This window comes from Anarhichas minor, unplaced genomic scaffold, assembly GCF_050575085.1.
Source record: "Anarhichas minor isolate MPS153535 unplaced genomic scaffold, ASM5057508v1 ptg000025l, whole genome shotgun sequence".
Taxonomy (NCBI): domain Eukaryota; kingdom Metazoa; phylum Chordata; class Actinopteri; order Perciformes; family Anarhichadidae; genus Anarhichas; species Anarhichas minor.
In genome coordinates this window covers 4791260-4818605 of record NW_027466471.1, presented here as the reverse complement: position 1 = coordinate 4818605, position 27346 = coordinate 4791260, and the positions used below count along the sequence as shown (strand labels likewise).

General features: G+C 43.8%; 1 protein-coding gene across 1 annotated transcript; it reads right to left on the bottom strand.

Moving 5' to 3' along the window:
• cspg4ba (chondroitin sulfate proteoglycan 4ba) lies at positions 1–27346 on the bottom strand. Its single transcript, XM_076099412.1, has 10 exons — positions 27220–27346; positions 22904–23067; positions 16993–20565; positions 15891–16364; positions 15228–15404; positions 9694–9892; positions 8211–8342; positions 5039–5211; positions 4341–4524; positions 1–3764 (listed from the first exon to the last, which is right to left on the bottom strand). The coding sequence occupies exons 1-10, from the start codon at positions 27344–27346 to the stop codon at positions 1717–1719; spliced, it is 7251 nt and encodes a 2416-aa protein (XP_075955527.1). The 3' UTR covers positions 1–1716.

Genomic DNA, 27346 nt, shown 5'->3' with positions numbered 1-27346 from the left:
TAAAAATACGGTATAAATAAATATGACTCTTCTGTAGGTTACATCATTAAGATGAGACTGGAATACACTTGATAGACATTTTTTTTTCTTCAGTACAAAATGATTCCTTAACATTATTACAGTGGTTTTGTGTGACCGCATTTTCTCGTCTCCCATAACTTGCCAGAGCGTTAGCTTTCATTTACAGTAGATGCATCATTACAGTGTCAACCCACCGAGGCCTACAGTAGAAACAAGTCATGTAAATACCAGAGCACTCACAACTCATCAAAGAAATGATCAGTTTCTTTTAATTTTGTCTACGAAAGACCCGTCAGTATTTATCAAATACACTCCTCGTGATTGTATGTTTTAGGGTTAGTTGCTTAATCTTCTTAAAGGTATGTGGACCAATCACATCTGTTCGACTGTAAGAGGAACCTGTGAATGGAAAACATTAACACCTGCTACTGGACTTTGAATCACTGAGGGGAAGCTGGGTAGAATACGGAGTAGATTTGGGTCATTTCTTTTAGATCAGTGCCTTGATTGTTTTTTGTACGCTCTTCTTGAAAATATATAAATACTGTGCATAGTAAAATAATAAACAAAAACAAGAAAAAACAGTGCTAATATTTTAATCGGTGTGACTTGATCAGGCCTATAAATAACTGTTTTTATAGTAGTACAAAAGCAGCCTTCTCAGAGTCCTGTTTCAATATACAGCCATACTGGGATAATATTCAATGCCGCTATGTTAAACAAAGACCTCATTTATGGATGATACATGCAACCTTCGTTGAAAGGTAACATGGAGTAACTGACCGTTAACAAAATACCTGAGTTACAAAAAGTGAATGTACTATAATATATATAATACAGAACCACAGTATAAAATCTGCACAATCAATTGAAACGCTCAGACTGTACATCTTTGTGCCAGTGTCAGTCTTAGTAATTCACAGTTACAAGTTGTTGTTAGCATCACCCTCCCCTCCGACGCTCTTAACCCATAATGGAAGGGACTTCAACGTGCATGAGGACCAGATAACAAGTGTGAGTGATGAAACGTACGTTAGGCACCAAACACAGGTGAAGGTTTTACCACGACGACGACCGCTTTGTAAATGCTCAAGGGAACTAAATCTGTCCCACCAAACTCAATACACAGCAGTGGCTGTACACCAGTGTTTGTGCAGATGCTGAATAACGTACTGGGGTGGTTTTCTGCTTTGACCATCCTTAAAGCTGCATCAGTCAATTATTAACTAACAGGTAGCAGAAGAACATAAGAGCAAGCTGACATACAGTATCACGGCCTTTATAAAGTTTTAAGCAAACAGTTGCCTCGTTATTGATCCAGCAGACACAGAGCAACGTTACCACCCCATTGGAGCTGTGTTTCTGGTTTAGCCCTCTCCAACTCTTGACAAGAAATGTCTTTAGTTTGTTAAATGTTTGCCGTTATGCAGTAATGTGCGGTGAAAACAAAAACAATGAGCTAAATGAGACAACAATAATCTCCATAAAGCTTCAGAGCCGGGTGATAATAAGTCCGTCACGTCAAGTGAAACATTACACATGACAACGTAATTTGCTTCAGTATTAATTCAAAATATTGATTAATGCAGCTTTAAGCTGGTTCGTTGCAGCCTCATTTAAGTACAACCACATTATACTTAGGTAGTTATCAGAACCTGTAACAGCATTCTCCAACACATAATGGTTTGTGGGGGATCATACCCAGTACTGGTTCGTCTGCAGAGTGGGGGTGGCGGTCCTAATAATTTGGGAAGATGACACAGGGGAACCGTTCCTCCAAGTACTCATGAGCATGTTTGAATCAATGGTGTCGTAAGGTGAGGCCTGATTCTGTACGAGTAACCGATCAAGAACAGGGCTGCCTGGGCAGCTGGGGTTCAACGGAGTGACAGTCACGGTGGGAACGGTCGTGCTCCTCTGGGGCTGACCTTGGTAGGCAAGACCAGCGGAGGGTGGCTCCTTTGGTGCGGCGGTGCTCTGCTTCCTTTGTCTCTGGTGTCGAAGAAAGACAACCAGGACTACGAAGATGACTATGAGCAGCAGCAGGGCCAGCAGCGGTAAGATGACCAGCAGCGGACTGGAGGTTTTTTGAGGGTAGGACTCTACACGTACGGGTGTGTTCCTAAAGGGAAAGTCCTCTGTTCCACGCGTTGGTTTGCCAAGAGTCGTGCTGAAAATGCTAGTTCTGTTGGAGTTCCCCCAGCGGTTGTGTGCCTTAAACTTTTGATGGTTTTTGCTTGGTTGCTGGGTGGAGAGGAAAGCTGTGGACAGGACTGGCAAAGCGCTTCCGTTTCTGGACGTCTGGATCGGTGTCTGAGGAACGGATGGTGTGGTTGGGACAGGGCTCTTTGTGGTCGGAAAAAGCGCTGGATCATATGGCACGACTGTAAAGTGGAACTCTCCTTTAGCAGGTTGGATGTTCTGAGCTTTCAGTACAAACACCAGTGAGTCGTTTAGCTCTTGAACTCCGGTCATGTTGGCATTCAGCTCCAAGGCTACCTTCTCCTGCATCAGATCTTGAAAGGTGAAGGTCTCGAGTGGTACAGCTTTCCTGGACATTTTAGGTTTTGTCCGAACCACCTTCCCATACATTGGATGGGAGATCATCTCAAACACAGGGTCACTACCACTGATATTGGCCAGTTCAGAGGCGTTAAGGAAGCTTGTGTTGAGTTTGAAGGCAATCCCATTGGGAATCCTCAAACCTTTCCCCACCTGGATCAAAGGTCTGACGGTTATGTTGAACATTTGGCCGCTCACATTTGCCTCTGAAGTGAAGGCAGTGAACTCAAAGCTGTCCTCTGCAGAGGTAAAGGAGATCATGTGGTAGGACAGCCTTCCAGCCCGTATATCCTCCTGTTCGAACTGTGTAGCCTCTTGGTTGTCCTTCAAAAGTTTGCCAAAGTTGGGAGGCCTTGTAATCTGGTAGCGAATGGTGATGTTTTTCCCGTTGGTCTCAGCTGCAAGGTTGTCTTGGGTCAGTGATACCGACGTCTTGCCTTGCTCCAGTGTCAATCCAGTGTAGTTGACCAGAGAAATGGTGATTTCGGTCACTTCTAGGTTGAAGAGTTTATATATCGGTTTATGATGGCCATCCGTGACACTGAAGTAGAACACCCCCGAGACAGAGCTTCCATCATGGATGAAATAGACGCTTCCGTTATTGATCTGGGCCTGGGTGAAGGCCACTATCGACTCATCCAAACTTCCTTCAAGAGCTAGGTAACCATTGTTTGGCTTGCTAATCACAGAGAACTTGATATCCTCAGGAGGATTGTCTAAGTCTTCAACTTTGAGATTCTCAGGCCCGAGGGCTACTGTATCCCCTTGTACCACCCTCAGACTGGGTGCTTTGGTTTTTAGCAAAGGTGACTGATCATTCACAGGCGCGATTGTGACGTTGAATTGCTCCTCAATAACATCGATGTCGTCCTGAGGGCGTTGCGCAGTTTTGCCTTTAGGATTCAGCCATGCACTGAATAAAAAAGAATCGCGAGTTGTCTCCGAGTTGTCGTGCTTGTAGGTGATACCGTACTTGTTCACGATGAACTGGGAGAAGTTGGGTTTCTCCTTGGTGAGGTTTCTCTCACCAACCACCATGACACCGTGCTGAGGCAGAGATGTCACCTGGAACCAGACCTCATAAGAGCTCCGCTGAGGCGTCGGCAGCTTGGACATCAGGTTGGTGGCATCCAGCTTGGATTCGTCAATGACGACACTCTCCCCTTCCGTCACCTCAGCACCTAGCATCAAGCAAACATTTCTTTAATCACCAAGGACAACATTGTTAAACATTTTAAAGTAATAACTAGAGACCATCTTGTGATGGGATCGCAACAGCTGAGATGCCAAATACGCCAGGGTTCGTAAGGTGGGGTGACCAATGACGCCTTCCGTACTTCTTACCCTCCTACTTCCGGCACACTTGCTCTGACCACACCCATCTTCGACCACGCCCTTGAATCTGATCTCAACTACACACCTTTGAAGTTTTGAGACTGCATCTTGCACGGTTGTGATGCTATTGTGGTCACAAAATCTGTCCACAGACATAAATATAAACACCAGACTGAAATATCTCATATTGGACGGATTACCGGATGAAGCATACCAAGTTTGGCGATTCTCACTCTACCTCTCGCACAATGAGGTTGTGCATTTGTAGTTTTGAGTGAAACGTCTCAACAATCGGATGAATGAAAATTAGTAAACATCTTGTTGTATCGCTCAGCATGAATTTAATAACTCTGATAAAACAATATATATTTATTTATTAATTTCTATGCAACCAAGTACTTGTGCTTTACTCTTGTTCATACCTGTGTTTGCAAGCAGGACTGTGTTGTGTTCAGGTCCAGTATTCTCATAGGAAATGTCAATTTTGAAGATCTGGCTGTCCAAAGAAGTAGGCGGTGACGCCACAGAGAAGGTCATGGAGTCCATTGCTTCCCAGCCCACAGACTCAATGGGGGTTTGAATGTACACAACCTCTTTTCTGTCCACCTGTGGTGGACAAACAACAGGGCACCTCAGGGCAAACCGCCATCCAAAAATATATTCACATCAACAAATTTGCACAACATGCAGATCAGCCACCCCGAAAGTGAACTGATGGTTTATTCAAGTGCATAAACAGCTCAGTGGCCTAAATCATTCTTCACCACTGTGAAAGACATTACCACGGTGTGTGTAAGATTTCATCATTAATTCAAATCTGCTGTGCTCAGCAGTAAATAAAGTGCACGGAGCAGCACAGCTTTAAATGTGTCGTATCATAATCCATCAGAAATAATTGATTACGTAAAAGCTTTGCATGTTCCATTCAGCTAAAGAAGCACAAAGGCAATTTCCTAAATTGAGGATGCAGAATATCTATTATTAATAGTGTGGAAATCTGGCAACTTTCCACATGAATGGAGGAATGCTTATTCTTAAACTGGTTCACATCCATTGTTTTTGAATATTCTTATGTAACCTGAGGGGATAGTGTTGCTCTGACCTCCAGTTCTTCACTCACCATGTCTTGTGTGAAAGTGGAGATGTCCACCGTCAAATTATCCGGCTGCCTCGTCACCAGGCGCCCCAGTTTAGGATGCCGAATCACACTGAACGTAACGACGCGGGCCGAGGTGTTGCTGAAGTCATTGGTCACCGCTTGTAAACCCTCGTTTGTGATTGGAGTGGAAGAGCCTGGAGGAAAGGAGTGCAATTGAATCACGGTGAGTTACTGGCGAAGTGGCTCGTCAGGAGTTTTTCTTTATTGTCTGGTGTTCAGCTGAGCCGTCACCACACCGTTAAATCTCTCGTGCGGCCTGCATCCGATGTTGAACGTTTTCCCCACTCCGGAGGCGTTGCACATCTATTTGACACCAAATGATGCAAAACAAGCGCTGCGATGGGCCGACGAGAGTCCTTTGATGTGTCAAATTAAAGCTGCACGGCAGACATCACAGGCTTTTCTTTTTACAGCACCGTCCGACTGCAGTGCGGGGTGTTACATAAAAAATCCAAACAAGAACTTAAAAGTGGATCGGCTCGGTGCAGGCGCAGAATGCTTCCGCTCGGGGAAAATGTAAAGAGAGACATCTCTCATGTGCAGGATGACGGGGACCGAATCGTTCTTTTCTTCTCAAGATGAATGACGTAGACTTCCATAGATCAAGATTGTGAGGATCCTAAAAAAAGACTGCTGATAAATGATGGAAGGCAGTGATAGAAGGGAGGAAGAGGGGTCAAAGCACAGTGAAACTCATTCATCGCATGTCGTGAGCACCCCCGCCGTCATTATTAGTCTCTCATGGGAAAGTTCCCTCTTAGAGGGAGAGGGAGAGACGGGCTTTCTTGTCTCTTTACAATGAAAACCTACCTCGCTCTAACTTTTGCACAAGATGTTTTTTTGCTATATTGTGAGATATTTGTGCAGCTTTTCGTGTAAAATGTAGAAATGCTCTCAGGAATTTAAATAAAATACTAAAACAATCAACGTATGTTTCAAATGCTGTTCAGTCGATGCCTGAGAGATGAGAGACCACACACTATAAATATTCACTCTCTGATCGTTCGTGTTTGTGAGGCATGTGGGATAATGATAAATCTATAAAATTATAATGATGGCAATCCTGAGAAGAAGACGTGTTTCTTTTCAAAATCCTACTTTTCGGAGTTGCTTTTAGTTAATAATGTGTGCTGAGAGAAATGAGCTGAGCGAGCAGCAGCGGGTCGCACGGCGAGCTGCCCTCAGACCCCACAGGACCACCTTAAAGGGACAGTTGTGGGCGACTGTGGCTCAGTGGTAGAGCAGAATCGTCCTATAATCAGAGGATCGGCGGTTCCATCCCCGATACAAGTATCCATCTACCATTTACAGTTCACCCAAAAATCAGAACTACATATGTTTCCTCTTACCTGTAGTGGTATTTATCAGTCCAGATTGTTTTGGTGTGAGTTGAGTAGTTTTGGAGATATCATGAAGGAACTATGGTTGAAAGAAAATAGTTCCTAAAGGAAACTGCTCACAAAGTCTGTGGATTATCTTGAGTAACCGCGTCATGATGAAAGAGACGACGCTGTTCAGTTTTGCCAAATGGATTTGTTTTTTTGAGCTTTGAGCATCACAAGCAGAGCGCCATGTAGTCCCATCGTGTTGGAGAGAAGTGACGTCTCCAAAACTAGGCAGCTAACACCAAAACTATCTTGACTGATCAATAGTGCTACAGCTAAGAGGAACAATATGTAGTTCTGATTTTGGGGTGAACCGTCCCTTTAATGGTGAAGGCTGTTAGAGCTCTATGGGGCCTGAAAGGAGGACTCACACACGCTAAAAAACGACACCGCCCACTTTATTTTCCAGATTAAAAAAAGATAATTTCATATATTATATATTTCATTGTGTCCCCACCCTTCTGAGACTAGTCCTGTGCCCTTTCTCATCCCCATATTTAAAGGATATCACGTTTGGTTAGATGCCTGAAAAAAGTCGTTTGCTAACAAGTGGCTAAATGAGACTACAAAACGTCATCATGTCCACCCTCGCAGCCTTGTTGTGTAAACTCTCGCTCAAGCGCCCGCGGTGTTAGTTTGTGAACATTAATCCTGCTGAGCAAAATGTGCGAGTATCATAAACGTTTGTTTGCCTTATTTTCTGCAAGAATCCAAAATCGAATGGGAACCGGCGTGATGCTAACTTCTTTGCAGCGCTCTATATTCCCACCGTGACCATGTTAACAGTAACAACACATCGCATTAAAAAAAGCTTTGTGTGTTCAAAGAAAGCTTGATGTAATTCTAAGTAAATATCCTCTCAAGAAGTCGCTGTGTGGTATCAGCAGGCAACACCACAGCGACTTCTTGTCAGAACACTTTCAGGTAATGAGGCCCATGCAGCCATTTAGAGGGGAGCCTTTGTACGGTTTCACCCACACGTTTGAGGGCTTTACTGGGAAGAAGAAAAACATTAATCTCACGTCCACGGAGTGAAAGGGTTTCACGTCACCCCATCAAAACCCTTCATTGTCAGTTAAAGCCCCCCCCCCATCCCTCTGCCCCGCCTGGCACAAAGCACAGGGCTGCCTCAGACAGACAGTGGCACAGCTTTTCAAGTACCCACTTACCCTGTGGCCGGGGGAAGCTCAGCAGAGCGAGCCAGTTGGCAGTTTGCTGCCCTCACAGTATCCTCTCCTTCTAGCTCAACAAACCAGACCGCTGGAAAAGCTCAGAAAAGCGCTTGCAGACACAGGCGACGTGCCGTACATTGAGACGTTTCGCAGTGTCAGCTGATTCACTGCTGTTTGGGTGATGTAATGACTTGGCTGTTGGAAAGGTGCTGAATTATTCAACCGAATGAATTGTGAGCAGAGACTGCAGTCGGGTTAGGGTTAAACCTTACACGGCGTGTCACAAACACTTCAACTGAGCCCCAACAATAGAGACAAGATAAGAGGAAATCAATACTTTGCTTATGGATATTATTAGTACAAAATGTGTTGCTTCAGTTCATTTCCAGGAAGAGGGTGTGTAGTTTCATCATGACAGGAAGCATAAAAAAAGAGAAATTGCACTTCAGCAATCGCATATTTGAAGAGAGGACGGGAAAAAAAAGAAAAAAGATGATGATGAGTACAGGTAGGGGGTGTGGTATTGAGGGACACACCAGCAAGCACATTGTTGGCTCTACTCAGAGGGAGAATTACCTGGAAACACCTTGAGCGGGCGGTTTGTCTCTAAACTGAGAACTAAGGCTCTGGCAGTGATGCTGAAGATCTGCCTGGGAGTGAAGTTCACTCTATCGTTGGCTTGGAAGTTGAATCCTCCAGACATGGCACCTGGAAATGCAATAAAAACAAAAAATAAAAAGAATCAAAAGGACTCTGAGGCAAATTAGTTGGATTCGGTCTGCTGCAGAACATAAAAGTTAGTGTTGTGAGCACGTATTTTCACTTTGTTCGTGGCAAATAAGCTGCCTCTGGTTTCTGCTAAATATACATAACAGGGAATATACGGTCAATCAAAATGAAGTGTCTATACTAGTGCTCGAGTGTGTGTGACAAAGAAGGACGTTCTTCAACATATAGGGTGGGGCGAGTCCTTTTACACACTACCATTGCTTCCTTTCCTGTTGGTACAGGTGCAGGCTTAGAAACAAGTAGATAGGATTCAGAACAGTGAGCAGACAGCTGATCCCAGACTGACACCGTCTAACGTTAACATCAGAGTTTCCAGACTGAAGTATTATCACCTCCAACCAGTCTGTCTGTGTCGTGGTTGCGAGTCATTTAACGGGCAATAAAGAGAGTTTCACAGTGCTGCTGCGGATGACTAGGATTTCAGTTGACTCAAGAAGAGAGCAACTCAAACTGTCAACAGCACCCTCTAGTGGACGACGAAGGAACAACAACAACAAGAGGACTGGACCCTACAAAAAACAAACACATGAATGACATGAAAAAAACATTACCGCATTGAATCCCAAGCATGATGCAGAATAAGAAGATGCTCATCACCTTTGTAGCAGTTCATTACAGGTTATGTTTAGGACGGTATTATTGATGAAATCAATGTCACGATATTAAAAAAATGATCTTTTTCCAATAATGCATGGAACAGTCCGGCTGCTGCTTAAAGGGACAGTTGACATACGTTTCCTCCCACCTGTAGTGCTCTTTATCAATCTGGATTGTTTTGGAGTGAGTTGCCTAGTTTTGAAGCTATCGCACATAAAGACGACTGTCTTCTCTCAAATATAATGGAACTACATGGTCATTTGGAGTTTTTAAAATGTTTTTTTTGGTGTTTCGAGCACCACAAGCAGAGTGCCATATATTTACATTATATTGGAGAGATTATGGCCCAGCACGATTTGTATGGCAATAGTATTTTCTTCTTCAGTATCCATCTCCACAGAAACAGATGAAGGTTTAAATGATCACATATTATTTTTCTGATATTTTGCATCTGATGTTATTTTATTAATAGTTTTTGTAGTTTGTTATTTGGGGGGAGGTCCACTATATACGTCTATGGCTTCTTGGTCTCTCGTGTTCCGCCTGTTTCACCTCTGTTGTCTGTTTTTATGCTGTTTGTATAAATGCAAAATAAAAAATGAAAGACAACATTTCTGGCTTTTGTTATTTAAAAAGAAAGTAGTCTCTTCTGTACTTCAGGAGTTGATCTTACCTCTGTGGACAAACAGCAGCTGCCCCTGGTCTACGTGCTCCTGGGTGAAGTTGAGCACCGCCTTCATGGGGGCGCTCTTCAGGGACAGGTATCCGTTGCTGGGCGGGGTCACCATGAAGCGCACCCCCACTGGGGGGGTGTCCAGGTCCTGCGCTCTCAGATCCTCCGGCCTGATCTCCGTCATGGAGGACACCCACACCTGGACACAAGGTGGACCCGACAGGTTCCATCTGTTATCTCCGTGACAACATGGACACATCCAGAGACATGAGGGGGGCTCATGATGGAGGGGGGGGCTAACAGGATTTGACGGCCAAATGCCAGTTTGACATTTATTTTGAGAGATGGAATGAAATGCGGTCATATTTTGTTATACAAAACGACTTGGTGTGTTAAAGTTCTCCATTTCTTCTATTCTACATTTGGGGATGCCAGTCTTGGAGGAAATCCCCCTAATTCAAAAGTATCAAATAGGATTGTCTGTAGGACAGAACAGGGTCATGCCTAATGTACTTTGTACTTTCTGCTCAGATAGAATACAACTGAAAAGGAAGCGAGACACAAGCATGAGTCCCTGTCACTCATCGTCATCACAACCGATGGACCAGGATGCTGTGGGTCCAGCTCAGAGGCTATTTCACCTCTCTCTCTCTCTATTTCACATCTCTCTCTCTTCTCTCTCTCTCTCTATTTCAAATGTCTCTCTCTTCTCCCTTCATTATCCACTCAGCACTTCCTCGGCCAACCAAGCAGCACTGCTATGAAAATCCTCCCCAGACTGAGGCGCCTAAAGGCGGCGAGACTATAACAAACCCGTGGAACAACGTCACTCAGGTCCTCGTTTGCGTATAGGACATCTCAAACGTAGGACATCTCAGGACTAAATATATCCAGGCGGGCTGCAGTGAGTGTCGGCGAGGCCCCTGCTCCCATGTAGATTCAAAAGCCTCGAGCTAATGCGAAGGAACAGAGGAACTCATTGACGCGCGGAGCACCAAAGCTGCTGGACCGTGTAGACACTTGGCAACAAAAGGATGAGCCTCTCCACTCCGGAGCAAACTCTTGCATAACCCAGGTTATGATTCCACAGCTTTTAAAATGTGATTAGTTGAAGAGGCTTTTATCACAGGAGACATTCTGACTCGGCCTAATAGGACAAGCACAGGTGTTACTAATAATATGAATGTCTCTGTTCTACCACTGCTATTCTACTATTACTTCTGTTATTACAGTGTCCCATGGCACTGAGCCAGCATTAGCTTACAATTGGAGTTTCTAGCTACCTGGTGCAAATATTCACTCTGTTAAATGCTCCATTATGTTCACCAGATAGTCGACCGCCTGCTGCGGTGTGAAATGAACAATGTGTGAGCTAAGCTATCAGCTACTCTGCATTAAATGAAGCATCACTACACTGAAGATACAGAGACATGTAGCAAGCTAAGCTACATTAAATGAAGCTTCGCTACACTGAAGATACATAGACATGTAGCAAGCTAAGCTACATTAAATGAAGCTTCGCTACACTGAAGATACATAGACATGTAGCAAGCTAAGCTACATTAAATGAAGCTTCGCTACACTGAAGATACAGAGACATGTAGCAAGCTAAGCTACATTAAATGAAGCTTCGCTACACTGAAGATACAGAGACATGTAGCAAGCTAAGCTACATTAAATGAAGCTTCGCTACACTGAAGATACAGAGACATGTAGCAAGCTAAGCTACATTAAATGAAGCTTCGCTACACTGAAGATACAGAGACATGTAGCAAGCTAAGCTACAGCAACGTGGTAAAAGTAGTTTAACCACATCAAAGATAGGTTATTTTGAAGGAACCAACTTCATTCCAAGTTGATGCTATTATGAAAATAAATAATATTTGAAATATGTATATATATTTTACATAAATTATATGATTTCGATTTTATGATATAATTAGAGATGACCAAATCACGTTTATACAGCTGATGCAGATGAGCCATATCAGACGATACGCAGACGATACCGATAGCAGATGCATACAAGACTCCGGACTGTCCGTCCCGAAGTCAGTCTGCAAACCGTCAAAAAAATCGAAACGATATCCCTGTACTTTGTTATCGTCTCCTATCGATGAAAATTTGGAAAGAAAATATACAATTCCAATTAATAACATTTTTATTTAAATAATTGCTTTGATTAAAAAGGAAATCTTGACATTAGTAGTTTTAATGATGTATTATAATGATGATGCTTAGAGCTTGTGTTATGAAGTTAAACAGGTAACACATCATGATCGCGTTATAATTTGCCTTAGTCAAATAAAATAATGTTACAGAATAGAGCTTGACCGCCTCATAATGTAACTCAAAGCAACCTTAGAGGAAGCAAAGAGAAATGATTATTATGTTTGTCACTATGAGGGACAACTTTCACAAAAACGTTGATTATAGCAAACAAGTTTCCTGTTAGAGCAGGTTTTTTTAGCGGGCCGTGTTGAAGAGCAATGCAGCCACAAGATTTGCAGTTTTCTTTGGTGTGATCACAGTTACATCTCGGTGTTCACAGTTTACTAGCATTATTGGAACTTTCCCACCGCTGCTCTATGACAGTTGGTTAATGAGAGAAATGTCAGTGATCACAGCAATGCAGAAGTGAGCAAAAAAAATAAAATTCCTAACATCATACGATACACGATGCCCATAAAATGACCCTAAAAGGCCGTGAATTAGAGGCTGGGGTGTAACTGGCAGTGAGCTGGCCTCTCACTCGGCTGGAGGTGTTACTTACTGGAACAGAAGCACAAGGGTGCTTTTTCAATTAGCACCTGCAAACCCCACATCCACCCACCACATCACAACGGTCCCACAGCATAACGTCCTCCTACGTGAGAAGACTTGCCACATGTATGTGTGTCTGTGTGTGTGTGTTCATCTAGCAGGAAATGACTGCACCTCCGATAAACCTCCGATAGTTTAACAGGAAGTCACAGCGGGATCAGTCTGTGGAACAGCATCAGTGTGACTCAGCCAATTCAAAGAAGAGACACGTGAGATCCCCTGAGGGGGTCGAGATCAATCGGGACGCTTTAGCGATGGAGAGGACGGTCGAGTTGAAACAAACCTCACTACACTCACATCTTTGATCCGCTGTAATTGAAGGCTTGACTGCCAAACCTCAGCTGTTTTGATGTTTGTGGAAGTGCTTTAATAGACTTGTGGTTTTCACCTACAGTAGTAGTTTGGAAAAACAGAGGCAGACATGGAAGCAAAGCAATGTACTGCTATGCACGGGGGGGCACAGGTAAAAAGTATTTTACACACCTAAAAGAGAGGCCCACCCAAAACAAATGATCTATTTCAGTTTTAATGTAGGCCATATTTAGAGTATTCTTACCTTGCAACCAGACAGCCCTTTCCAATTAGGAACTGAAGCAGTTATATCCATCTATGCTCTCGCCAAAGCCACCAGACTCCATTAAAAAAAAAAACACAATCATTTGACCTCGCAGAACAAAGTTAGTTAGTTTGTATTATTGGGTGACTTAAGTCAGTTCGGATTCACCAAAGTCTCACATTAACACAAACTGAGGAACCGATCGAGTCAGAGGAAAGCCAGCAGCTCCTGTTTTCTGCCAGGTAAAATTACTATTTTATTAAATGGAGTCTGGTGGCCTCGGCGAGAGCATAGATAACCGTTTCAGTTCCCCCGTCAGAAAGGGTTGTCTGACGGAAAGGTAAAGCAGTGGAAATATTCTGAATATAGCGTACACTCAAACTGATAGTGATTTTTTTTAGGTGGGCCTTTTTGAGGTGACTAACACACGTTTTGCTGCCGCCCCTGTCCACAGCAGTACATCGCTTTGCTCCTGTGCTAGTACTCCTGTAGTAATACACTGACTATGGAGAAGTAGCTCATTCAATCTCACTTCAAAACATCCAAACTATCCCTTTAAGCTCCCTTCCTGTTGTCAGGAGGTCACATAAAATAAAGACTAAATTTGACTTTAGGGGAGACTCTGCTCTCAGCTTTATGTGACAACACAATAGCTTTTACTCTCACTGTTACCCTGACAGTTAAATAATGTTGAATTCCCTCTCAGAAAACCACCACAGACTGCTGATGTGTCATTCTCTCTCGATGTCATAAATGTTAGCACTGCTGCAACTACAAAACCTAAACTTTTGTACTGGGTTATATTTACATCACTCAAGTTATTTGTTGGTTGTTCATTGGATCGTGTTTCTTTTGTCCTTTTGTTTCATCTTTGACTGAATAGTTTGTGTTTTTGAGGATCTATCCATTTCACACTAGATCATATTTCATCTTGGGGTTGTATTCAGCGTTTGCCAATCTTACATAACACGCAGAGACAATCTCTGTGGCATAAATGATGAATACAAATCTGATGAGTCCTTTTTAAATATAAACATCAAAGCCGTTACAAAACTAGCTCTCCAATAAACATATTTTGGAATGAATAAATGACTGTGACTGTAAGGGGAGCTGTTAATCTCTCAAAACAGGTTCATGAAGAAGTGCAGTGGCAGAGAGCCACCTTGTGGACAAAATCCAGACCTTTCACCTAATATCTAGTGAAATAACGACTGTATGAATGGAATCATGATTTCTACTGATAATCAGCAGAAATCATAAGAAGTTACCCTTTTAAAAATATCCACAGTTCCACATTAAAAACGACTTTAATTAATCCGGCTTCTGATGAGCTTCAGCAGGATCCCAGAGGAATTCGAGGCATTTGGGGCAAAGCTGCACAGACAATAGAGACCTGTACTTCAGCCTCTCTTTCCAGCTGGACCGCTCCCAACTCCCGCTACTCAAGCTGAAGTAGCTGCTCAGCACATGGACACACGCAGGACAACCTCCGTCTGATTTCTTTAGGACTAACGGGTTTTAAAAAGTGCTTTTCACCAACGAGTATCAAATAAGCAGCAGGGTTTCTTTGGATGAAGGTAGAGACGAGAGATGTGAAGTGGAGCAAACTGGGCCGCACTGAGGCCGACGTGGTCACAGTGTTCACTATTTCCAGCCCGTGCCATCATGCCACTCAACACTCACGTGAAATGCTCTAAATACGAGCGACATATTTTCAGCAGCGGGACCTTCTGTCTGTGTTATGCCTGTGGGTGATTTTCCATTTGATCTAAACTCTTTTGCATTCATTTGAAGCCTTGGAATTAATTTCCAGTCAACCCGAACTACAGCAGCTGCCTCTTCACTTCACTGGCGGCCGACCCAGCAAAAAAGTAGTGCTTTATTTTAATAGCAGGATAATTAGTTTGAAAGCTTAACACTTTAGCACCACAACAGGCTTTCCTACAAGCACCAAGCACCATCAAATGTCTGTTGTGTGCTGCCAGCTTCTCTGGACTCTCCTCCGCATTGCAAACATAGTTTCTCTAATCCAGCCAGCCAGCCATGGCAACTTGCAACACTGCCCACATGAAAACTGTCTGACAGTAAGTTATGGTGCCAGACGTGCTAGTAAAAAAAAAAGAAGTTTAAATATAGAGCAGCAGTGCCGACTCACCCTGAGGACCCTGTTGGCTGTAATAACAGGAGGCTCGTCATTGACAGCTAAAACCTGGATGTACACCGTCTGGGCCGCGCTCTGCTTCCTCAGGCCCGTGTCATTGGCCGCCACGGTGAAGCAGTCGGCTGAGGTTTCGCTGCCATCGTGGACGTAATAAATGAATTCGTGCTCCACCTGAAACAAACCACGGAGATGATTGGGGGAGAATCAAAGCAAGACCCAGAGATTTAAGCCAGGTTAGGGTGAGATGAAAAGGGGGTCAACCCGGGCTAACTTTTTTCCTTTGTTTAATGTTGTGATTTAATTAATTCATTTTGGTACTTTTAGGTTACAAAACATTTAGAAAATGCCTGCAGATTAGTTTTAAATTTGAAAAAAGTCATTGTGTAAATTGGCAGTGGACATGACAAAAAAATGCAGCGGTTACTTACACCGCAATAACAATAAAAAAGCAGTCTAATCAAATTATTATTAATATTGCTATACATCATTTAATTAATAATGCGTTTAGGTTAAAACAAATGCTTCTAAAATAGCAATGAAACAGACATGACCTCTGTGTCCATGTGTTAGTTACCAGCATGAAAAATATCACCACCACCACACGACATCTAATTATTAATCCAACAATCAACTGCTGCTCTATTCAGGATATCTCACCTGCCTCCTGGTGAAAGAGGTTAAGGCCACACCGGGATGTCGCGAGTGCTCAACGTGACCGTGCCGCGGGGGCTCGGTCAGACTATACAGGAAGTTGATTCCTGAAAAGTGCCGGTTGGCGACTTTGAGCACGTCCTGGGTCAGCGCCTTGGACGCGCCCTCGTTCAGCGTGAAATTGGAGACCTGCAGCGGGATGAGGCGTGGGATGATGTCGACAGACATCCTGATGCCGGTGACGTCCGTCACCCCGTTGGTGGCGTCCAGGACGAAAGTGTCGTTCACTCTGTCGGGCTCCGCCTGCACGTACTGGATGTTCCCGCCGTTAACGTCCTCTTGGGTAAACGTCTTGACAGGGGACTGCTGGGATCCTATGTAGCTCCCCTCCGCTTCGACGAAACGGCGGAGAAAGCCATGAGACGAGGCCACCTTGACCGTGAATGTAATCTCTGATGGCAGGTTGTCCTCATGAGTGACCTGCAGCGATCAGAAAAAACATATTCACTGGTTAAATTTGAAATGCTTCACGCGCCACTATCGCTTAGTCTTCATCTTGATGTAACGTGGCATCTGTGTAAAACAAAGAATGGTCAGCATTCGGTTTCTGCCCTTTCAGAGGCCTTAAAAAGCAGAGCAGTAGAAACTGTTCTTTCACTGGAACATTAGTGTGATATTGTCCTTTTATTATAGTTTAGATTATCTGACACCGTGACCGCAACATGCAGGTTGTTTAAAGATAGATTTTAAGAATCAGATTTTGAAAGCTCTTAACATAAAATGTTTCAAATAAAACATTGTGCTCACATTCCACAAGTATACACATCATTGTTAATAATAACAAAATTATAATTCTTAACATTATTAGCCTCTGTAAAGGTGAGGATAGTGACAACTGGTTAAATAATAAAGGAAAACAATATTAAAATTCACTCAAATAAAGTAGATTGTTGTGGTAGACAAATTATAAAGATATTTAAAACATACATTGCAATATGAATTTAAAAAATGATGGTATTGGCCTTCAAAATAGCCATCATATAATTGGAACCAAAATATAAATTGATGATTAACTACTCTCAGTCTGTCTCTCTTCTGAAACACTCACCTCTAGTTTAGTTCCGCTGATCTTCACTGGTTTTCCCTCCTCCACCAGCAGAATGTTGTGATGCAGCACAATGGGTGGCCTCTGATGACTTTCCAGGTAAACCTTCACGTTGATCCTCACTGCCAGCTGAAGACCTTTAGCGTTCACTGTTAGGTTGAAGGAGTCTGCGAGGTGCTTGCTGTCATTGTGCCAGTAGGCGATCAGCCCGGCCTTAAAGTCAGACTGCGAGAACGACTCCACCTTTGTTTCATTGCGATACAGTGTCCCGTACCTGGGAGCCCCATCCAAATTGAAGACGACCTCCTGGTCGTCTCTGATGTTCAAATTTGATACGACGCTGAAGTTACTTGTGGAAAAGGTTACGGACCGGCCCTTCTGAACCAGCAGGCCGGTGTTGTTGCCAACCCTCAAGAAAGGCTCATGCGCGCTGATGTCTAAAAGGCTCGATACGAAATGCTTTCCGTCCGAGACGAAGAGCACAAACCTGCCCGTGCTCACACCCTTGTGAATGAACAACACTCGCTTTTCTTCCAAATCCTTCTGTCGGAACTGAAACAGCCGATGAGTGGTGTCATTAACCAGCACTAGGTCTCCCATCGGGATTCCACGCCGAGTGTAAATCAACTGGCCGTCATCAAAATCTGAGTCAGCATCATGATAACGCAAATCCTCTACAGTGAGTATCTTCTGTCCATCCCTTACTACATGGAACACTTTATCAATAACACGTACGGGCTTCTGGTCATTGACTAGCTGAATAGTTACGTTGAAAACTCCTTCTTTGGAGCCGATATCATCTACTGTGATCGAGGATTTGAACCCTTGGCTGGTGCAGGCTATGAAAGTGAACTCGTCTTGCGTTGTTTCACTGTCATCGTGGATGTACATTATCCGTTCCTCTAATATATCCTGGTTACTAAAGGTTAAGATGTTGTCGTAGCTAGCATTGGAATTTGACTGGCTAATACGGGCCAGCTTCCCATGTTTGGGGCTGCTTATTACTGTGTAGTACATATCCTTTGTGCTCAAAGTCTCTGCAAACAGGTCGTCTTTCGTGATAAGTTTACTTTCGCCCTCCTGTAGTGAGAGTCCGTCATTTCTCATGAACAGGCTGTTGACATCAGCTTTAATGGAAAACCGGAAGTCATAGTACTGTGACTGAGCGTGTTTGGAAACCAGCTGAAATTTGAACCTGTCACTTGTATCTTCATAAGGCCTGTCGACGAGCGCGTAATGCACTTTTAGATCGGTTACATCCTTTTGGCTAAAGGTTGAGTTCTTCCCCAAGACTGTGGCGTCGAGCAGGAGCTTCCCTTTCTTTGGTGTGGTGAGAACCCGGTAATGAATGTCTTCCTCTGAAAGGGTCACGCCTTCAGCTGTGGCAAAAAGATGCTCAGAGTCCAGTGTCACTTTTCTAATTTTATCCATGTCAATCATAACATTCCTCACCAGGTGGTACTTTACCCACTTCACAGTGATTGGAAAGAGGATTTCAGTGGTTGCCCTAGCAGCCACATTAACTTTGCTCTTAAAGTAATCAGTGGCGTTGGATGTCTGGATTTCTTGATAGGTGCTTACATACCTCAGGCGCTCTTTTTCGAGAAGCCTTTGGGAAAACGAGTCAGTAGGCCTCCATTCACCGCTGGAGTGAAGTCTTTGGAGTTCTCCATACTGAGGGGGTTCAATGATATCAAACCGGATGTCTACGACTTGTTTCACAGCATTGGTTTGCACAGCCAGCTGCTTTGAACCAAGTATAGCCGCCTCTCCTTGAATGATCTCAAGGCCTGTGTTGTTGGCAATCTTATACTCCAGCGCTACAGCCATGACCCTTAGGACCACAGTGTTGCTGACCTTTTCCCCATCGCTAACTCTAAGAACTATCCTTGAGTTTCGAACCGCTGCGTGAACATAGAACACCCTCAGTTCCTCCAAGTCTAAATATGAGAATGAGGTCACTGCCTTGCCAGGGTTGTTTTCAATTTCCAGATATCCTGCATCAGCATTTAGGTTCCCAAGCACAAAGAAGACAAGGCCGGTGTAGCTGCTGTCAATGTCTGTGGCTTTCAGGACATCAGTGGTGAGGCGTTTCTTTGAGTTCTCCAACAAGACAAAGAGCTTTCCTTCAGGGAGACTCAATTCAGGTGCATCGTTGGTGGGTGTCAAGGTAATATTGTAGCGGTATAATTTGCTGCTCTTCAGATAATCAGGAACTTGCTTTCTACTGCTAGAATACATTGAAAACATGAAGAAGTCATCTGGTTCCTCTGAGCCTCCATGGATATACATCACTCGTCTGTGCCAAAGGTCCAACATGCTGAAGGTATTCTCCTCTTGGTCCTGATCGACATCAAGCCTTATCTGACCACGAATTGGTTGCTCCCGGATTCTGAAGATGATCTGGGACTGTCGAATGCCAAGCTTCTTGAAGTCTAATAGTACCTTGATGTGTTTGGCCTCGAGAGATGCTCGACCGCCTTCCTGAACCACAAGATTTTTGAGCTGCACAAAATTCGAGCCGTACTTTTTGTCCAAGCCCCTTGCGAGGGTGGACGTGTGAAGTGACGGTGTTGGTGTCACCAAGCGAAAGAACGGTACCGGAGCACTTGTTGGACTCACAGTGGGCGAGGGTTCTGGTTCTTTCTCTGGCTCACAACCAACCGAGATATCCTTAGTGACTACCGCGTTGGAGAGACCGGTTTTCACTCCATTGACTTCAATATTCTTCAAACATCCTTTAAAGGAACCTCCTCTGACACGCTTTCCAGACACAGAGACAAGCCCCACCTTTCTGACTTCGGATTTAGTGCCATCATCGATACCTCCAACAAAAAGATTACCTTTAAGCTGAAGCCCCTTTGAACCAGAGCTAATGCTGCTTTTCACTATCTCTCCATCAACAGTAAGCTCAAGGCTTTTGGAACTGAAATGCAACTTGACAGAATGCCATTTCCTGTCATTGATGAATGTGAGGGATCGAAGCTCGGTTTTGGTTCCACCTTTCCCAACAATGGCCACTGGCAAACCTTCCTGAATCTCCACAGCAACAAAGTCCCCCTCTCTGGCGGAATTGTAAAGGATAATTCCCTCTTTGGCTGAAGTGTGCACAACACACTCGAATGTCGCTTCCTGCTGGGCGTTCCAGGTTGGAACAGAAATGTAAGCTCTGGAGCTGAAGAAGCTGATAGGGCCCTCCTCGGTGGCAAAGAATTGGGGACTGCAGCCTAAAGACACTTCATGGACATTCTTGAATCCGGTATACGGCCTCAGTGTTGACAACAAGTCGTGTTCGTTGAACACCACCTCGTCCATGCAGCCTCGGAAGCCGATCAGGTCTCTGGGGAGGTAAAGTCTGTCCAGGCCTCCTGCGCCTCCAACATAGAGCCCATCCAAAATCTGGAGCTCGTGATGGGAGCCTGGCATCTTTATATCTGTGTGAGAGTTCTTGTCGACAGTCAGAGTGACGTTGTGCAGCACATGGCGGACCTCCACAGAGTGCCAGGCCAGGTCGTTGAGCTGGGTGCCTCTCTCTGACTGTAACACCACCTCCCCCGATCCAAGGTCCAGTTTCAGCTGAGGGAAGAAACAAAACAACAAGATTTCAAATTATGCTATATTGCATGAATAAAAAGGCAAATGTACATACTGATCCTAGAAGTAATTCCATTTAAAATCAGGCTCATCAGTTATGAATATATATTTGTTGTTATGTCCCACATTCAGAATGATTGCTGTTAGGTTGGCGACATGCCTCTAGGAATGGTAGTGTTGGTCAGATAGTCCACCACTTGAAATACCTCAAGAACTATTGGATGATTTTCCATGACATTTTGGTACAGACATTCATGGTCCCTAGACGATGGAGCCTCCTGATTTGATCCCCTAACTTTTCCTCTTGCACCACCACACATTTGTTGGTGGTATTTTTGTTTCTTTAGTAACATTTCATAACTGTTGCACGGATCGCTGTTAAATTTGGTACTAAAATATCAGTTGTGCCCAGAAGAGGAATCCTGATGGCCTCTGTGATGCCTCAACTTTTCTTGATATTACCGTTAAATGAATGTTGAATAAAATGTCTCGACAACTACTGGATGGATTACATTTTGTAGACGTTCAGGATGAATTGTAATTACTTCGGTGATCCTCTAATGTTTCATCTAGCGCCGTTATCGGGTCACGCCAAACTACTATGGTGAACATCGTAAACACTACACCCACTAAACATCAGCATGTTAGCAACCTCCCATGGCCATGGCTGACATTAGCATTTAGCTAAAAGCAGAGTACAGCCTCACAGTGCCTTTACCATAGCTGTAGACTCTTGTTTAAAAATGCATGTACAGGTTTGGTATGATTATGAAGATTGTTAAAAAAAAAAAATATTTTAATAAATATTTATCCATCATTACAAATTAAATGATCTTAAAATATGTTCATTGTATCAGATGAAATAACAGTTTGTATAACCGTAAGACATTATGGCTTAAAAGACTTAAATGACTGACTGCAGACACCGTGACACCTGGAAAGGGAAACACAGTACTTAGACTGCTTGTATTATGATGTCACCTGTTGTTGTAACAGTGAGCTTTGTCTGCCATTTAAAGCAGGAAGAGAACGATCATCTCCTTGCCTACAGCTATGTCCGCAGAGCATCATGTCACCATCTCAAACTAACGCTGCATTTAGGTGACGTGCTTGTCGGGGCTTGCTCCTGAGTCCCTGCTATTCATGCGTGGGCTTCCAGGGAGCGACGTTCACGTCTGACTCACATGGAATGAGACCCCGAGCCCGAGGATAACTTGTGCGAGTGAACAAAGCATCGTTTGGTGACCTGTGCCAGTTTAAGGAACGGGGGACGAGCAGCTCACTCCTCATGCTCACTAAAAAATGCAACGCAGTTGTGATGCATTCCCGGTAGCACCAACAGAAGCATTAGCCACAAGGATTTCTCAAGGAGTTTTGATGCACAAAAAGATATAGTGCATATCTCAGGACTTCCTGTGTTTCCTATGAAAGTGTCTGCATATTAAATAAAAAGCTTCCCACAGTACGTCTGTCCATTCTGTACATGTATTGCATGTTATTTTTTAAAGGCAGATGAATATTGTGGCAATATTAGTATTATAGAAGCAAAAAGCTACAGTACTTTTTTATAATACAGCATATATAATTATATAAAGATATAGGCTATAATTTTGCTTGTCCATTAAATCAGAGCTCAAATGATAAATAAATTAGTCAAATTGATATTTTCTTACAAGCATGTCTTCTCATATATGAGGAGTTGCTGCTTTACGTTGTTCGATATTATTCTAAATTGAACATTGGACAGTTGGTCAGAAGTAACAAGACATTTGAAAATTGTAACTTACTAATGACAATTACTCAATATATATATATAATAATCTTAAATCTCAGCCCTTTATTACATTATATTATTGAGTGATTATAGTTGCCAAAAAAACAAGCGCATACAAGCAGTATGGATGGATGAAGAAGATTATGAAATCGTTAGGGGAGGCGGTATGAGGCAGAGCAAATCACATGTACAGTATCACCACACAATGATCACTCCATTACTCAAACACAACACAAAGATCTGCTGCTTTCATAATCCCTTTAATTTCCACTGTGACAAGTGACTGGTATGGAGTTAACACTCTGCTGACACCAGGCAGGCTTGTCCGCTTGTGTTACAGTGTCGAGAGAGTGACATGGCCATAGAGCCACGCTTAAGGCCGTTATAGTGTGTGTGTGTGTGTGTGTGTGTGTCTGTCACGTCTTTCCACACGTGTGCATGTGATCAAGCACAAAAGATGATCTGTGTATCTGTGTGCATGCGTGTGTGCGGTCATGTGTGCCTGAACGTATATGCTCATGCGCTGGGGGCCACGGATGTACCCACCTGCAGGCGACCGGCGTGGAGCTCCAGCAGGAAGTAGTCGGTCTGGCCGGCGGCCAGGAACAGCAGGCCGCCGGCGCTGGAGGTTCGGAAGCGGATGCGCAGCGCGTTACAGTCGGACGACTCGGACGCCTTGAGCTGCACGAAGCCGTCGCCGTAGAAGGAAGCTGGAGAAAGAGACATTAGAGAGAGGGGGGGGGATTTAAAACAAAAAGACAAAGAGGGAGAACGTGTGTGTGTTCAAAATGTGGTGCTCACTGTCTCTTGCAGCCTGATGAATAAATGCTGAACACTAGATAACAGAACAGAAAGTACAGTAGCACAACACACAGCCAGTCAAGTCAGGCATTGTGGTCTTAAAATAGCCAACATGTGACATTTAGATGTAAAAGTCAGGCTATTTATCATCCTGCTCGTTCTTTAGAAGTGGAGTGTGTACACACACACACACACACACACATATTTAAACACAGCACACTGCACAACAAATTATACCTCGCCCCGATTTAAAAGAATGCTTGTAAGATTCTCTGCTGGGTTTCGCCCTTCCTGGTGGGCCTGCTGTGTTTGCGGCCTGATAATTTACACGCATCACAAGTACGACAAGAGTGCAATTATGAAGCGCTTTTACGTGCAGAGTAATAACCTCCTCTGTAGGAGGACACAAAACATGGCGACAGAATTGCAGGTTTTGTGTTTGTCTGCTCGAGAAAGTTGCTCGCAGACTGTCTGGATTGGTAGGTAGGGATGACATAGCTTTTTTTTCACATTTTATTTTAAAGGTGTTTGACTTTAATGCCACAACAGAGGCGGAGGATGCGCACGGGGGAGCTCGGAGGGGAAGTGGGACATGTTCAGGCCTGCCCTGCCCCGACAGGAACCTTCAGACTGAACTTGAAAGGGCCTGACGTCCCCACAGCGCCTCATGTTCCAGAAACAACTGTGGCGGACGGACCCAGCTGTTTCTCCTAACCTCACCTCCCAGCCATCTTGTGTCGCCCTGTAATCTGGCCCAGCGCGCTCTGAAGCGCGCTCTGAAGCGTAGCTCTGAAGCGTAGCTCTGAAGCGCTCTCTGAAGCGTAACTCTGAAGCGTAACTCTGAAGCGTAACTCTGAAGCGTAACTCTGAAGCGTAACTCTGAAGCGCTCTCATCCCGGGCCCGAGCACCAGCAGCTCGCTACTTAACGAGCTCCGCGGCTCCCACGCATATTAAAAAAAAAAAATTAGCGGACGTATTGGCCTCTTGTGAAAGGAACGTGGCTGTTCCACGCTTGATATATCTGTAGCTCGTGACCCGGGGCGAGAACAGCGCACCGCTAATGGAACAGGGTGACTCACCGGGGAGGCTAGATACAGTTGATGTGAGCTAATGCATTGTTGTTACTCCTAAAAGGGTTAATGCACGACTAATTGGCTCGGCCGAATCCAATCTGTACGGACTGTGCAGCATGGATCAACTCAGTTAAACCAGTAAAGCGTGTAAATCAGCCCTTCGGCCACGTCGACGTACAGTCAGCAGGAGCTGATTGAGACAGAAGACGATATAAATCAAGCTCAGCTGTCAAACATGACACGCATCCTGTGCTAAAAGGAAAAGAAACACGTTTTTTACAACATGCACTTAGACTTTGAAATATATATTTTAAGTGCTAATCGGTATACAATATATACCGATTAGCAGAAGAGAGAGTGGTTTGTCTCCCTCATCTCCCAGGCCTTCTCAACATAATTGGCTGATTTGACCCATTTACGAAATCAATTTTTGTATCTTTGAGACGAACAAATCAGTTTTTTCCTCCTCCAGACTGATATATCGCCCAGTTTCAACATACCACATCTCAGCTGGGCCTTTGAAGATCTTCTCAGATGAATTATAAATGACATAATTTTACAAATGTATACAGTTTAGGTTTGGTTAGGTTCATCTAAACAGAGGAATCTTTTGTAGGATGCAACTACTTTCATTATCAATTACAATTAAAAATTGTGAAAAATCGCAATTTCCTGAATCTTGTTTTGACCGACCAACAGTCCAAAACCTAAAAACATTCAGCTCACCATCAGACAGGACAAACATGCAGCGCATTTAATTATCACAACTGAGAAGCTGGAACCAGTGAATATTCTGCTTGAACAGTGACTTGAAACAATAAATCAATTGTCCAAATTATTAATTTTCTTTCAACTGACTAACTCTGGCAGCCCTCTAATCTTATTTATAATTAAAATAATAAAAATGAAAATACCTCATCAAGCCCACAGCTGTAAATCAAACTGATCTTGTCTTTTGATTAAGACTCATTGAGTTATTAATCACAATAAATACATGTCTAGTCAAACAGCCTATCAAGTGACTACATGTTCTCCAGCTAACCTCACACTGGTGCTCCCATCAGCCAGCTCTGGTGCATATTTGTGCTTAGTCAGAAAGCATCACTGCTTTGCACCACTTCACACAGAGACGTGAATAATCAAGTAAAGGGCAAACACAAGCTTAACAAAGTTTGGAATATATTTAAAAACATATATCCTCCAGGTGCTTGTTTTTTAAATTTTATTTTTTGAAACCAAAGACAAATAGATATGGTTATTACTGCTGTTTGTTTAAATGAAATTAACTTTAATTAACATAGCAGTCAGGTGTTAAACACAACAAACGTATCGACTGGCCCACAGAAACAGCATGCAGCGTGACTCGTCCTTCCTCTGACCCAGAGTCAGACTGACTGTCCTTTCTCACACATCATGTTCATTCATCTGACTGGCTCTGCTCAACGGGGAAGGGAGCATTTCCGACAAAAAAAACAAGAGAAAGAAAAACTGGCCAAGAGGAATGCAATGCCATTTGTTCCCTTAGATTCACAGGGATGGACATGGATGCTCAATTGTATTTCGGCGGTTGTCGCGGTGATGTTAAAGCCATATGATTGAGCGTCATGTTTGGTTAGAACAAAAACAACACAAAAAGGTCTTCCCCACAGTTTACTGGATTCTTGAAAAGATGGAGAGAGAATTTCAGCTTTTTGTTGTTTTCGACATACTTGGCTACTCACATGCTGAAACATGGACATATTTAGGGGGAGGGGGGGGGTGTAAATGAAAGAGCAGTGTGCACTGCCAGAAAACAATACCCACACATAAGCAGAAGAGGTGTTTGGAGGTTGTTCTGTAATCTGCATGTTTCTGGGGGGGGGGGGAATTTCACAAAGAACAAAGCCAGTGACCTTTCAGCAAACACCCGCTTCCATGTAGTTTGAGGGCTGAGAGCAGCGCTCAGCACTGTGTGCTCAGCTCTACACAACACATCGGACCGACTGAAGTGCCTCTTTGGGTGTTTTTGTGGACTTTTCATGCCACTCTGGAATGCTGATGCATTGAGGTGAAACAAATGTCTATACTGTAGTTATTGTTTTTCAATAAAGGATATGGTGAGACTGAGTCATGGTGAAATAGTTCCTGATTATCCCTGGGGAGGGAAGGCAGAGCCTGGATGAATGCTGAATTTAGATGACACATGCATGGGATCAAATCAACCAGAGAGGCTAATGAATGCCCACATGGATGCAAATAACATACATCTGAAGCTGTGACTCATGAAAAAGCTCACACACACACACACACACACACACACACACACACACACACACACACTGAGTTCTCTCAACGCCTGTCCATTTCTTTGATTTCAACTTGAGTGTGCTGTTGTCACACAGTCAGATTGCATCACAGTCCCATTTGCGCTGCTCCCTGTGATAAGGTAAGAAGAGGCAGTGCACATACTCCGCGTGCACGTACCGCACGCACATATTATCCCAAGTCATTTATCTGAGATAAACACTGATGTTAATGGCCTCATTAATTTGAGAAAACCATGCAGAATCAAGCTTCAAGACCTCATTCACAATCTGATCGATTCTGTTGAGGTTAACAGTTTTAAGACCCGTGAACCTCTACAGCAACTCAACAGGAAACATGTAACAATCGTCGGTAAGGTGATACAGCGAGCCTGCTTTTTGGAGGCGCTGCTCGTGATGATACAGAAATAGTCTGCTGAAGCCTGCACATGAAGGAAATCACTGTCAGCCATTAATGATCATGTGTACTGACCACTGAAGTGGTGGTTATAACAAGTCGCCTTCAGGGTGAACGTAATTCCTCCGTAAACAACAAACACCTGGAGGAAACTCGTCAACATTATCCACTATAATGATATGGTTTTGAGATTAACACAGCGGCATTGAAAGCACCATCAAATTAGTTAATCCCTCGTTTGTTTTCATTGAAAAAAATGAAAATGAAAAAGGTGTAAAAGTTGTTACCTCCCGACGCCAGCTCGAGCAGGAGCGACCACCAGAGCAGACCGCGGAGCCACAACTTCTTCTGGGTGTTTTTCACAACAGAGTCCATCTTTGTTCTCCCGGTGGGAACGCGAACGTTACCGGACAT